The sequence below is a fragment of the Diabrotica virgifera genome, chromosome 4, assembly GCF_917563875.1.
Source record: "Diabrotica virgifera virgifera chromosome 4, PGI_DIABVI_V3a".
Lineage (NCBI taxonomy): Eukaryota > Metazoa > Arthropoda > Insecta > Coleoptera > Chrysomelidae > Diabrotica > Diabrotica virgifera.
The window spans coordinates 75890136-75905889 of NC_065446.1; the positions used below are offsets into that span (position 1 = coordinate 75890136).

Sequence of the window (15754 nt, forward strand, 5' to 3'; positions counted from 1 at the left end):
CTACGTTATCAAGTTATCATAATACATGTACTATATGCTTGTCGAAAGTCTATGAAGAGATTGTGTACGGGTCTCTTATACTCCCATTTTCTAGAAGCTGTCTCAGTAGGGGAGTGCAATTAGAACGAAAACATGCATTGTTTCGGAAAAATTCAAACAAGCTTATATTTTTCTAAAACTTTTTTTGTTAGTTTATATACATGTTAAAGTAAAAAGTTCTACTCCCGGATTTGGCCGCTAATTGTTTATTAATTGTTTAAACAATAACAATTGTTTTGTATTAATAATTTTAAAAATATCGTTAAATTCATCATTTTACTTTGATAAAATATGTTTCTATTTTGTTTTTGATTATACTGAATCCGAATATGGCATTGCAATTTCAAAATTCTTATACAAAAGCTCTTATACAGTATGTCTCCGTAGCTAGGAACCACATGGAAAACTTTTTTATTATCAATTTTACGAAAAAAAGTTAATCTTCATAAAATGCTCTGGATAGTCAAAAATCTAAAACTCAACCATCAGATATCAAATTTTATCAATTTTATACGAGTTATGTCAAAAATATAAATTTCGTTAAAGAGTAAAGTACCTATATATTTTAGAATATCAAAAAATGCTATTATGAAAAGTTGTTTGAAATTAAAAACTATGTTTAAATATACAATTACACTATTCTAATCGATTTTTTTTTCAATTTTTTCTCAAATAACGGATACTCATTATCATTTTATTACAATAATTAATTATAATAACTATTTTATTATCACTTTTACGAAAAAAAGTTATTCTTCATAAAATGCCCTCCCTGGTCTAAAATCTAAGATACAACCATCAGATATTAAACTTTTTTTAATTTTATACGAGGTATGTAAAAATTATGAATTTTTCTTAAGAGTTAAGTGCCTTTATTTTTCACAATATTTTAATAAGAAGGATGTAATTGAACACTAAAACAAATTTTTTAATTCCAAACAACTTTTCTTAATAACAATTTTCGATATTGTGAAATTTAACAATACTTTACTCTTGAGTGAAATTTATATTTTTGACATACCTCGTATAAAATTCACTAAATTTGATATTTTATAATTGCATCTTAGATTATATACGATGCAGAGTATTTTATAAGGAATAACTTTTTTTCGTAAAACTGAAAATAAAAAAGTTATAAATAGGTTCCAAGTCACGCAGACATACTGTATAAGAGCTAAAAAATTTTTTTTTTGTTGAAGTTTATTATTAAATGTATTTAGGTAAGTTTTACAGAAAAAAGTTTTGATCACTTTATATATACATTTTTTTACCTGGTAATTTTCGGTTTTTTATTACATTTTTGTTATCTTTCTTAATTTTCTCAAAAAGAAATAGTCTATTTTATTGCTAGAGTAAAATAATTCAGTGCATTTTAAAGATTACATCCTAAGCTTTAAAAACGCACCTATAAAACTGTAACAGATCTATTCAAACTTGAGTAATACCGCCTTAAAGTGGTGGTAATTCTATAAAACTACGAAGATTTCAAAAATTACATTTTTTAAGACGTCATATCATTTGATTTAAAATTTTTGAGATTTTTTTTTAATGAAACATCATTTAGTACGATGCTTGAAAGGTAAGTTGTGCAAAATTGAGGGTTTTATAAGAAAAATTTTATTAGTTACACATTTTTAACTCATTTTTAAACAAAATTCATGTAAGGCTCACTTTCCGCCCCCACCGTACTTATGCTCATATATTTTATTTCGTTTTATTATAACCATAAGATAGCTTAATGATTCTTTTTTTAGGTTTAACTTGTAAAATTTCATTTGATCCATTAGTTAAAGAATTACATTAAAATAACTCAACCGTGCACTTCGCCGTACGCTAGTTTACAGTGAGCCAATGTTTGTGAGAAGGGTGACTTTTGCGTTATAAATAAAAAATTATAGAAGATACAGATTTAATTTTAGAAAATTCTTTATACAAGGTTTTTTTTGTAAAATTTTCTGAATTTTTCAATGATTAAGTCAGTTTTGTTCTGAAATTTATATTTTCGGAGTTATTTAAAAAAACATCAAACTTCGTAGTTCATTTGTTTAATAAAAAATGAAGCACCCACTTCTTGAGTAGAACTATTTGACATGTTGTTTATTAAACATTTCTTAATAAAATTACAAAAAGTTCTGTCTTGTTTGATTTTTTCCGAAGTGAAAATCTATATGCACTCCCCTACAGCGTGAATAGTTGATCTATTGCTGATTAGTCCAGGGCCCATCTGTTTTGAGATGGACGTTGAGAGGTGACTCAAATTTTTTTGCAGAAATTGCTTGAAAATTACTCAAATAATAATATTTGAGTTATCCTCCCTCTCAAAACGGTCCGGAACATTGTTTAAATAATTAAAATGTCAAAAAATGAAGGAAAAATTCGATTTTTTTCTTCGTTTTTTGATTATAACTTTAAAAGTGTTCATTTCCCAGGAAAGATGTACTGACATAAAAGTTGCACAATTAAATTTCCTACAATATGAAATTAGTTAAAAGTTGAAAAAATAGTCACCCTTGTTGCAAAATAGCAATAATTGTGAAAAAAAAACATACAAAAACAAGTATTCGCATTTTACGTTTTTCAACCATTTATGCTACACTTATGACCTTCATATTTTACCCAGAAAAACTTTATGATACAGTAAAACAATACTGTAAATTTAATTAAGATCGATTCAATAGATTTTGCAAAATAAATTTTGCAATCCAGCTTTCGCAAAAACAATTCATTTTTTCAAAATGTTACAGGACTAAAAATAAAGCAGATAGCAAGTTGAAATTTTTTTTGCTTATAGAAGTGCACTGTACCTTTCATATGCAATTTGCAAAATTAAAATCGATTAACTACCACGGCGTCAGGAATTTTTTTAAATAAACATTAATTATTGGTGCTACGCGCAGGACAGCGGTGTTCGATTCACATGAAGTTGATTTCCACCAAAATTTCTTCCAATCTTCATCTAATATATTATTTTCTTACTCTATATTTTGTTGTATTTTAAAATTTTAATTCCACAAAAATCAAACTAATTTTATTATTGTTTGTGAAATATTGTTTAAACAATTGTATATGTTTAAAAATTATAAACTTTTATTCTCAAGTTAAAATATATGAACAAAGAAAGTTTTTGTTAAAAAAAGTGTTATTTCAAAGGATAGAGTATGTGTTTTTATTTTGCAATAAACAAATTTATTTATTTATATCGAAATGTAATAAAAATTAAAATGTATCAATAATTATCAAAGGTCATTGGAATGCCCAATCAGAGCAAACTATCCGGTGTCCTGCGCGCAACACCAATAATTAATGTTTATTTAAAAAAAAATCCTGACGCCGTGGTGGTTAATCGATTTTAGTTTTGTAAATTGCAAATGAAAGGTACAGTACACTTCTATAAGCAAAAAAAAACTTCAACTTGCTATCTGCTTTATTTTCAGTCCTGTAACAGTTTGAAAAAATGAATTTTTTTTGCGAAAGCTGGATTGCAAAATTTATTTTGCAAAATCTATTGAACCGATCTTAATCAAATTTACAGTATTATTTAACTGTATCATATTGTTTTTGTGGGTGAAATTTTAAGGTCCTAAGTTTAGCATAAATGGTTGAAAAACGTAAAATGCGAATACTTGTTTTTGTATAGTTTTTTCCCAATTATTGCTATTTTGCAACAAGGGTGACTATTTTTTTGAATTTTCAACCAACTCTATATTGTAGGAAATTTAATTATACAACTTTTATGTCAATACAACTTTTCTCGGAAATGAATACTCTTAAAGTTATAATCAAAAAACGAAAAAAAAAATCGAATTTTTCCTTCATTTTTTGACATTTTGATTATTTAAACAATGTTCCGGACCTTCATGAGAGGGAGGATAACTCAAATATTATTATTTGAGTCATTTTCAAGCAATTTCTGCATAAAAATTTGAGCCACCTCTCAACGTCCAAATGTACTAATATTTTTACAGATGCGCCCTGGTCTAGATATATTTGCCCTTAAACCGGCTTGATATTCTCCTAGGACATTTTCAGCATACGGGGTTAGTATACTAAAAATGATGTTTGAGATGATTTTATATGAAGTGTTTAGAAGTGAAATTAGGAGTGAAGATTGAAGGTTAATGATTAATTAATTACGATAAGAATATCGATTTTGAAGTTATTACTTATTTTTGATGTGTAGAATAGTTTTTGTGTGATCCCTTTTCATCTTATTGTATATAAATTTTTACCCTAAAAAGAGTGACTATAAAAAGGGTGAAATTGATAGTACAACTGAATCGGTACCTATCAAGCTTTTAATATTTTCAATTGCTTTTCTAGGACTACTTAATGGTAATATTGTGCAATGTTTGCAGACTGTAGGTAGAGAGATCCAAGAATGTGCAACAAATCTGGCGCAGAAGAGGCAAACTCACCAAAGTGGCCGAAAGAGCTTGTTCCCTTATGATGAAGAGGACTGCAGGTAAGTAATTAAATGTGATTTGTAGAAATGCAAGAAAACAAATTCATTAATAATTATGAAGAAAGTGAAAAAATAGCATATCAAAATGTGTAAATAGTTTATTTCTTTAGCTGAGCGCTTTCGAAATAATTGTCATCATCCGAGCTAATGGCCAATTAGTAAAAATTACCACTACGTTAAGGCATATGCGTAAGCATCTTGAAATTATGAATCTGCATTACAATGTGCAGTCATGTATACTTTTGTTTGATTTGTTTACCATACAATCCCAAACGGGAAAAATAGAAAAAACGGCCACATAAACGTTATACAAACACATAAAAAACTTTTATGTAGTAGGGACAGCTGACTGACTACCCAGCCATTTTGGGCTAGTAGCTGAAAATCAGTCAGCTGTCTCTACTAGGCCAAAATGTTTGGGTAATACACCCACATCATGATAATTTTTTTTTATGTGTTTGTGTACGTTTATGTGGCCGTTTTTCTGTTTTTTCCTGTTTGGGGTTGTGCGGTGGACAAATCAAACAAAAGCATACGTACGTTACGTCACATTGTAATGATTTATAATTTCAAGCTGCTCACGCATATGCCTCAACGTTGTGGTACTTTTTACTAATTGACCATTAGCTCAGATGATGACGTTTATATCGAAAGCGCTCAGCTAAAGAAATGGGCGCAATGAAATTGGTCCGGCTCACTCAACGAAAAAGGTACGTAATATCAATAAAAATGTTAATTCAGACAACAAACGCAATTCTTAAAATTTGTTCAATTCTTGGTTTTATTGGAACAACAAAGCGATGTTCATCAATTCATTATTTTCGTTAGTTGAGCCAATGTATTACGTTTATTGAATGGACGAACATTCATTATGTATACCATAATATCATTTTATTGATATTACGAACTCAGTTCATTGAGTCAACGAACACTCTTTATTGAAACAACAACGTCGTTAATTGACCGACGAAGACCATTCGTTGTGCCAATAACAGTGTTATTTCTCCTAACGTATTTCGTTTATTTCTACAATTATTTCCGTTTATTGTTACAATTAATTCCGTTCATTGGCACAATAAATACGGTTATTCTTACAAGCAATTCTATTCATTCTTACAATCAGTTTCGTTCATTCCTACTATGAACGTATTTTATATTAATAATTACTGAATGCATTAGCCCAATGTATCATATTAATTGATTAATAATAATTTTTTAAATCCCCTTTTTTGTCCTTAACCTTTAGGACTTTACACTGTGTGATTTCTCATAATTATTTATTTTATTTATTTATAACTTATTTATTTATTTAACTTATTTATTTTTAGTACATAAGCAAAACGCTCAGACAAGTCGATTTTTAAAATTATCAAAGTATATTATAACATCAATGCTTCGAACTTTACACGATCCCTCTTCAGGTGACAAGCGTAACTTTGATTTTTTTTAATGGGAAAGTACATCATGTGACAGCTCATTTAAAAGTGTTTGAAATGGTGATTTCAAAAATGTATAACACTTATCATTTTTGAGAGCGCAGGGGCAAAATTTCGATCGAATTATTTTTAAACGCATTCATTTTTTTGGAATCCTGAGAAAACTAATAAGTATTTTTGAAAAATTTAACCGCAGAATAAAAGACTACATTATTACTGAGGGCTGAAAGTCCCTTAGAATAAACAAAAAGTTTCTTTTGAATAGTATATTTGAAATAAAAAAATCATACTAAATTTTCTATTTTTCACCCCTGTGACTTATTAAAATAATCATTATAGAAGTTCTCAGGGACGTCAGACCCTCGATAATACTGTAATATTTTATTCTGCGTTTAAATTTTCAAAAATACTAATTATTTTTTTTTCATTCAGGATTCGAAAATTCATTTTCAGTTCATCTTATAAATAACATCACAAGACAATATTAAAAGTAAACACTTACAAATATAAGACACTGACAAGTTTATTTTTAATTAGAATGTTCTCCCGTATTTACCTTATCAGAAAAAACTTACTTTTATTCAAATATAAAAAATAAGTAATATCTTATCCTTATCTTCCTTCTACTACGGACTACACTTGGAAACAAAATGCAATTATTATTCGGCACTTTCAAGGAAAAGCCGTTACATTTCAAATGGTCAAGCAAAACATTTATTGTCTCAACAACCACGATTATTGTCACAATTAACGCATTGATTGTGGGAATTAAAGGCAGTAGTAGATTAATTAATGCATTCGTTGGCACAAAAATCAGTGTACATCTATTCAATAATCATATATTACTCTATATTAACAACATTTGTACATTGTTTTAATGAAATCTGTACGTTGTCACGATAAACCAAGGTAATTGCTTGTCATCTACGAAATCAAGAACGTGAGTTGCTGCCACAATTAACAGTATTTATTAAATATACGAAACTAAGTTATTGGCTGAATATATTGAGTGTTATTGATTAATGTACTCTAGTTATTCTCACAATTATTATTCAATCATTGTGACAATAACCAAGTACATTCGTCAATGTCTAAAAGTTCGTTGAAACAACAAATTAAATTGTTGTGGGAACGAAATACTATTCAATAATCACTGTTAATCAATATTACGAACTAAATTTTTTTGAGTGCTTCACAGTGTAATGTAATGAAATTCGTCCGGTTGAGTTAAAACTTCGGATAAGGTAAATAATTCTTCATTTTATGACCATCAAATTCGTCCGCCTATCCTTAACACATTGTATTGAAATTCGTCAGAAATAAATATTTTTTTTAGGAGGATCTCAAAATTTTTCGCAAGCTTTTCTTTTGCGGACAGAATTTAATTTTAGCAGCTTGAATTTTTCTATCTTTGACTCGTGGTTGTGATCTGCAGATTTTATTCTCGCTACTTCATAGTTGTCCTTCGTAAAAAACTGAGCACTGCATCCGTACATCCGGTTACCGCACAAACTCATTTGTCTTCACCATTTACCAGCTTCAATTTATGTTTGAATTTAAAGTCATTCAATAATAACATCACTTTGCCACCTTCGCTAGCATTTTTTTCTAGATTCTAGACGGTACATTTTTAATGCTTTTTTGCTGTTGCAATTTTAGAAAACACTTTGCTACTAACATTCCCTTAGGAAAATTCGGCATTTTATTCACTTCAATTTACGTGTATACTTCCCCCATCAAAACAATAATATTTCAAAACAACAAATTAATACTTAGAAATAATTTGCGACAACTAGCGCCATGAAATTTAAACAAAACCTCGGTGTTTCTAATGATTTTTTAATGCATTTTCATCTCTATGACGTGATATAGGTATTATATCTAGTATAAATACCGATAATAAATATTTAGTTAAAATGAACAAAGTTAAAATCGGACGAATTTCATGGTGGCATCGGACGAATTTCATGGTTACTTTTGAGGGCTAAAATAAATTCGGACTAATTTCATGGTGTCATAAAATGAACGGGACGAATTTCATTTAGCCGAAAGCAATAAGTACATAGATAATAATTTACACACTTTGATATATTATTTTTCACTTCCTTCATTCATTCAAGTGTGTATAACCTTATCAGTCTTTCAACAATTAATAATAATTATGTTTGGTAATCGATAAATGGCACTTAAGCTTTGGTGTTCTACCATTAACTATAACTATACTAAAGTGTTTATTTGCAATGTGCTGAATTTTTAACCATTGCAAAACCAACCTTTTATTAAAAGCAGCGAGGACAAAGGGGGGTCAATAAATAATATCCACACCTAACTTAATCAAAAACGTGTTTCTTCATATAAACGAATTTAGAAAAACACTTTTAAAAATGAAAAAATATTCCTAGACGTTAATGGAACAGTTAAAAGATAAGAATTTATAATTTATAATAAAGTGTGAGGAAATGAATTGAATTATAGAAATGCTAAATTATGCCATCTAATAGGTACTAATAGGGCAGTAGTACGCCGTCAACTACTAACTATTTGAGATTTTTAGGAAAAAGGGTATTTAGAAAATAGGATTTAATGCAATGTTGTGGATAACTTCGTCTCCCTGGTCCTTCTAGGGTTAATCAATATAAATATCCTTGATAAAATTCACTTTTTGCAAATATTCGGATTTCATAAGCGCCTCTAAAGACAATGAAGTCGGCTTTACAAAGCAACAAGACACTTAGTTCACCATACACATTACTCCCCTGATCTAGTAAATACTAATTGTTATATGTTATGCCAAAAAGCACAACAAAAAAAACAATTTGAAGAAACTAACTGTATTTATTACATCTGGGTTTATTTTTTTGCAGCGACTTCAAGACTGGCCGTCAATGCATCAACTCAAAGCTAACTAAATGCGAATCAAAAGATCCTTCCAAAATCTTTGATGACTATTTTGCAATGGTTCAAGGCAAGGTTTGCAGATCAGCGTCAAGCTTGTCTTAATTTTAGTTTGCTAATATTTTGTTATCGGTAGGAACCTACTTGTATTCTAGGATGTTCTAAGCCATTATGGTATAGGATAATTAGGTAAACACTGCCTACCTCACGAACGTTCTTGAATATAAAAGCTTCTGACCAAATACTCTGATTGTATAAGGTCCGCTTGCCACTATGCTAAATTTAGTACTGAAATTAGTACTAAAAATATTGTATCTACAAATTAGATGCGCGCGCCGATTTAGTACTAAAAATTAAAACATGTTCTAATTTCTTGTACTGAAATTGACACAATATTAAAAAGTGAGGTTGTATTGTATATTAGGTACTTTTGTTTTTTTTATAGGTACATAATAATAATAGTGATTTCAACTTTCAACATGTGGAGAAAAAGGCAGATTGAAACATTAATAGAGTTTTACAAATCGAATCAATGATCAATGTTTGTATGTGCCAAAGCACCCTCTCTATAGAATAGGAACGCACGAATTAAAGTTTTGGAAGAAATAAAGGCAGAATTAGCCAAACTAGGTGTGGATATATCTCTAATAGCAGAAATAAAAGCCAAGTTTGCCAGTTTTGCAAAAATACTTCTTCCCATCTTTTATTGTTAATAAGTTAATGGCTTGCCACTTGCAATCTCAATTAGTAAAGCTCCTATCTATGAACCTTGAGTAAAGCTCATGTAAATTTAGTAGGTAGAGTGCATGCCTAATGCTGATTACAATTCGGATAGTTGCAAACACAAACTTGGCACAAACTGACTTTTTCATACTAAATCGACTCGCGCAACTAACCAATATTTTTAGTACTGAAATCAGTACTGAAATTAGTATAATGGCAAACGGGTCTAAGTCTGCATAATGTTGTTTATATGTGAGACTATTACAGCAACAATAGCCTAAGCTCAAAATAGTATATTGTGCAACAAGTGCAGAAAGGTACTAATTTCTCACGAGTTTGAAAAGTTGCGGTACGAGCGCAAGCGAGTGCCGCGATTCAAACAAGTGAAAAATTACCTTTCTGTACGTGTTACACACTATACTTTTTCTACAACCACAGTTTTTGCTAAAAATAAAAATCACAATTTCCAAACGAAGATTTATTATAAAAATAAATTATAAATTTTAAATTGTATATTAATAATTAATACTAATCAATTTAAATTCCTTATACCTAAACAAATTGTAAAAAAATCAGTTAAAAAATTAATGCACTGACTTAATTTATTTGAATTTAATAGTTATTTATTATATAAGTGTTAAAAGTACACGTTTAAGGCACGCATGTGAAAGTTTGCAGAATGAGCGATAGCGAGTTCTGCAATTGACATGAGTGCCTTAAAAATGTACTTTTTAACACGCATATCATACAATATTTTTTCTACAAACGTAATTACAGGACAATATCTACAAAGATTTTACTTGAACTTGAGTGACATTACATTTTTATATTTTTTTGACATTGCATCAAAATTGTCTATACGGTCAATACAAATTGCAGTGCCATAAAAATTTTAAAGCACTAGTGCCTTAAAGTAGCATTTTTAATGCTCTTATGGAGTGCTAAAAATTGCATTTTTAAAACGGTTGTAGAAAAACTATTTTAAATAATTATTACAAAATATTGTCACATTTGACATTATATTTATACACTCACGGATTTACACCATATCTACTTCATTCGACGTATCTTGCTGATGTTGCTAAATCCTTATTGGTTAATTGATAATTATAAAATGTTTATTAAGAATAAAATTGTAAAATAAAACAGTTATGACATCCATATTTTAATTTCTATTCGATAATTAAGAATAATAATTGTCTTACAAGTTGTACATTTGTCTACACTTTAACCACAGATTTAAACAGAATATATAACGTTACTCAGAATGAAGTAGTAAAATACCAAATGTGTTCAAAAATAATGTGTTAAAGTAGCGAATTTTGCATATTTCTCGGACATGAGTTAAATCGGTTCTATTTTGAAAAGATCAACTATCAAATCTAATATCATCTAAACATGGCATAATTATATTTATGAATATATTGTGGAATGTAATGGTACTGTGATATTTTCTCACAGTATAAGATTTATGACATTAGGGTGTAGAAAAGTGACGTTTCTGTGCAGGAAATTTTTCTGCACAGAAACGTCACTTTTCTGCACATTAATGTCATAAATCTTATACTGTGAGAAAATATAAACTTTGCTAACATAAAACTGTGCAGAAAATTGCACTTTGACTAGTGGTTGTAGAAAAACAAAATTTTGAGATAAATGCAATCTTTGCATTCGTATTTTCATTATGTTTATATGCATCTAGCCAAATATAGAGGTAGGTTGTGTAGGTCCCTGTTAATCCGTAGATTTAATGTTGCTACTTTTATTGATATATTAATTTAAAAATGCTTAAGTTGTGGCTTAGGACACTGTTACTCTGAAGGCCAATAGGTACCTCGCAGATACTTAGGTAGGTACCCTTACCAGGCCATTAAAATGGCGTTTTTTTTTTATATTTTAAAGTACTTACCTAAATAAGGAAAAGAATATTATTCAAAAAATAATAATTCTAGCAGTCATTTAAATTCTACATTCTTGTTTATACAACAAAATATTTTGACTTTCAGTAAAGACCGCGTCTCACCATCAAATAATTTGATCAAACAGTTTGAGCAAACTCCGGAAATACGTCAAAGTGACGTCACAATTGCAGTTTTTTAAAATTCTAAAAATCTGTGCTCTCACTATCAGTCTAGTTTGATCAAATTTTTTGTATTGAGTTGTCTAACTTGTTTGTACTTTATTTAAAATTAAAATTTTTCATTATTATCCACAATGAACACTCAGGATGTGACGTCACTAACTGTCACTTTCAGTTTGCTCAAACCAGTTTGATCAAATTATTTGATCGTGGGACGCGGCCTTCAGTTTGCTCAAACCAGTTTGATCAAAATATTTGATGGTGGGACGCGGCCTTAAGACTCCAGACATAATCTACTGGTATGCAACCAACATTACACAGTTTTACACTGTTGGGAAATATATTAAAGAAACTAGACAGTTCAACTTTGGTATTGTGTTAACTTGAATATAATAATCGGTCATTCTAGATGTTAATCCAATGACTCTAAAATGATTCTCAATTATTGAGCAAGTCCTATGTATCTACTACATACCTCATACCTAAATTCTAGTGTGTTCAGTAATATACTTGAAACATTTTTCTAACAATTCAAGCATTTTAGTTTGGTTTTAGTATTTTATCACAAACAATTTATTTACTAGGTACAATAAATGGTTATAATTATGTTCTTGTAATCTCGCCGGTCCAGAATGAGAATGACTTAACTGCAAAAATCCAAATTTCTAAGGAGAGCAAAAAACTATTTTTAAATAAATTAAAATAGGGATTAAATGAGAAGTAACCATCACGGAGTATCGGTATGGAGTTTCTTCTTACAACTATGGCTTTTATTTTGTCCCTATTGGTCCGAATTTCAATATCCTAATGTAATCCCCCCATTTTCAACCCCTTTTACAGTTGCGTCATTCTTCATCTAAAAAGTTTTAAATATTAAAAATAGTGATTAAATAAAGAGTAACCATCCGGAGCATCGGAATGGCGTTTAATCTTATAAGATAGCTTTTAGTTTCATCCCTATTGGTTCGAATTTTATTATCCGAATTTAATCCCTCCATTTCCAACCCTATCTACAGTTGCGTCATTCTTGATCTTAAAATTTTTCTGTCCAAAAAAAAACTATTTTTAAATATTTAGTATGCCGTTTAATCTTACAGCAATGGCTTTTATTTTCATCCCTACTGGTCCGAATTTCCTTATATTAATTTAGTCGCCCCATATTCAACCCTATTTAAAGTCATTCGTGTTCCGGACCGGCGAATACACCGTATTTTTCCATTTCTACAGCTCGGGTGTAAAGGATGCAAGCAAGTAGATTGTTTAAGCACAGTTTAATGCTAAAGAATCAGTTAATTATCTCTCGAATTTTGACAGTTTCAGTTTTGCAATCCACTCATGACACAAAATTTTGAATGCGCGACGATAACGACCAATCAAGGCAAACGTAGGATGCCGTTGGATGTCATTCATCTGCGCTAAGGACTAACATTTTTGATGCGCCAAATAGTCCAGTCGCGTTAGACGAACAACAGGTCTAACCTTGCATTAGGAGCTGCCCCAAATTTTATTTTTCTAATATTTAGGGGGGCTCAATAGTACCGTAAATTTAAAATCTCGACTGAATTCCACCGTTGCGTTAGCCGCCATCATGATTTTAAACTAGAACTGTTTTTGCTCAATATCTCCCCCTTTTTCAACTTTTCGACAAAAAGTATAACAACCAAAATTGTTTGGAATGCGATTTTCTATCATTTCTATTGTTACAATTTTTTCGTGCCGTCGATATTTTCCGAGTTAGGGCGGAAAATAGTGACAGTTTTGAATAATTATTAAATTGTCCCGTTTATTATTAGTTTTACGACAAAAATGTTCCAATACAAAAATAGAGAGAATTAAATTCTACACATTTTTTTGCTAAAGTTAATATTTAAGGTAGTAGGTATCCGGTAATGGCGCGAGCGTAAGACCCGATTGATTTTGAAGCAATTGCTTTTGTTCAATATCAACGCCACTTTCAACTAAAATTGTTCCAAATATGATTTCCTATAATTTATTTTTAACAATTTTTTTCCTGCGGTTGATATTTTCCGAGTTAAGTGGGAAAATATTAAAAAGTGGTGGGGGAGCATAATTATTGAATTAAATCTTGTTTCTGAGCTGCCCCAAATTTTATAACTCTCTTCTTTAAGGGAGATCAATAGTAGTGTAAATTTAAAATCTCGACTAAATTCCTCGGTTGCATTAGAGGCCACATTGATTTCAAAGGAGAACCGTTGTTGCTTAATTTCTCCGCCATTTTCAACTTTTCGACAAAAACGGTAGTAACTAAAATTGTTTGAAATTTTAACAATTTATAATGGGAAATAAGCCACAATATTATTAAAAAATGATTTTTATTAACGTTTCGACGCCCAAATCGGGTGCCGTTGTCAAAATACAAAATACTACTAACATAAACAAAAATGGTGTTGCTTAGTAAAAAAATTCTTCCAATAATTTATTTAATTTGACTCATTTATATCGGCAATTCAGATACATATGATACATTTTAAAGTAGAAGACTTTAAAATGATATTGCCAATATTGACCAAATGACCATTTTGCTACCAGACTTTCACCATGTAATCTAGTCACACCACAGCTCAGATGTTACCTGGGCCATTATTTTAAAATAGTTTAAACATCCATGCTCTAATTGGCATTTTTAACTGTTGTTTCCTTAACGGACCACTTATACAGGGCTTTGGCCCACATATTTTTGTTAAACTATATCTTGGTGCTTAGCATGTAACCTTCACGTAAGCACTGCACTGATGATGACTGGTAAAACAGTCGAAAACTAGTTATGTGATTGTGATGTAGCCCTTTTTAGGGATTTTAAATATATACCTTTTATAAAGGATTTACTATTTTTTGTATTACATGGTATACAGCCAACTACAGGAAAACTTTTTCCTTGTGGATTTTGACTTAATTTTATTAACTAGCGGGTTTTATTGGTTGAATTTGTCTGTCGATAATTAAGTTTCATGTCAGCTAACATATTTTAATATTTCAACAATTTTTTTTGAATTTTGGACCCTGTTGGGGGAAATTTCCCCCCTTGTAGACCCGCCACTGGTTTTCTCGAAAATTGTAGTAAATCGTAATTGCAACAATTTCAGTCCTTACACTTTTTGCCGAAAAGTTAAAAATGGCGGAGATATTAAACAAAAACAATAGCTATAAAATCAATCAGGTGTTACGCACTCACCTTTACCGCATACGTAATACCTTAAATATTGATTTTATCAAAAAATTTAAAAACATCAAAAATGTACAAAATTTAATTCTCTTCATTTTTGTATAGGTCCAAATTTGTTGTAAAACTAATAATAAACGAAATAATTCAATAAATCAATAATTATGCTCTAACTGTCCCCATTAATTAATCTTTCCCCCATAACTCGGAAAATATCGACCGCGCGAAAAGAATATAATAAACTAAATTATAGAAAATCATATTCTAAATTTTCAGCTTCTACACTTTTTGTCGAAAAGTTGAAAATGGCGGAGATATTGAACAAAAACGGTTCTCATTTAAAATCAAGATGGCGGCTAACGCAACGGTCAAATTAAGTCGAGATTTTAAATTTATACTACTATTGAAGCCCCTAAAGATTAGAAAAATAAAATTTGGGACAGCTCGTAATGCAAGGTCAAATGCTATCCCGACGGGGCTAAAAATGGAACATAGACAAAAAAGGATTTTTGCGGAGTGATCCTACCGATTCTTGAGCATTATACCTGAGAAGGACCATATTATAAATTATTATCTTTAATTTTCTTTATTTATGTGCCTGTTATTTACATGAAACCACAATAAATATAGTAACAAACAAAATTTGTCAGTTTATTTTCCTAAACATACTCTTTTTTGTTCCATCTGTTTGCATTTTGTAATTTAAAATAAAAATGTTCTTTTTATTTTTTTATTATATAGTCGAAGCCGCTAATTGGAATAGCCATCGTGCCAAACAAAAGTATTCCTATAACCGGGATATTCTAATAACCGATCATTGGTGATTCGTAGAAACGTTTCGGGGCCTCAAATTCCTATTCCTTAAAGCGGGATATTCCTTTAAGAGGTATTCTAATAACAGGTTCGACTGTATAACCTTTTATTCAACTAGTTATAAA

General features: G+C 30.0%; 1 protein-coding gene across 2 annotated transcripts in view; it reads left to right on the forward strand.

Moving 5' to 3' along the window:
* LOC114332852 (uncharacterized) overlaps window positions 1–15458 on the forward strand; it is a 70881-nt gene extending 55423 nt beyond the window's left edge. Inside the window, exons 4-6 of one of the 2 annotated variants that reach the window (XR_007697700.1) lie at window positions 4360–4501; window positions 8802–9091; window positions 9787–15458. Coding sequence is in view for 1 of the 2 variants with exons in the window: in XM_028282631.2 (XP_028138432.2) it covers window positions 4360–4501; window positions 8802–8937 (278 nt within the window). In the remaining variant the exon portion in view is untranslated. Of the gene's footprint in view, window positions 1–4359; window positions 4502–8801 lie in introns of both variants that reach the window. The other variant, XM_028282631.2, reaches the window with a different exon arrangement.
* The last annotated feature ends 296 nt before the right edge of the window (window positions 15459–15754 follow it).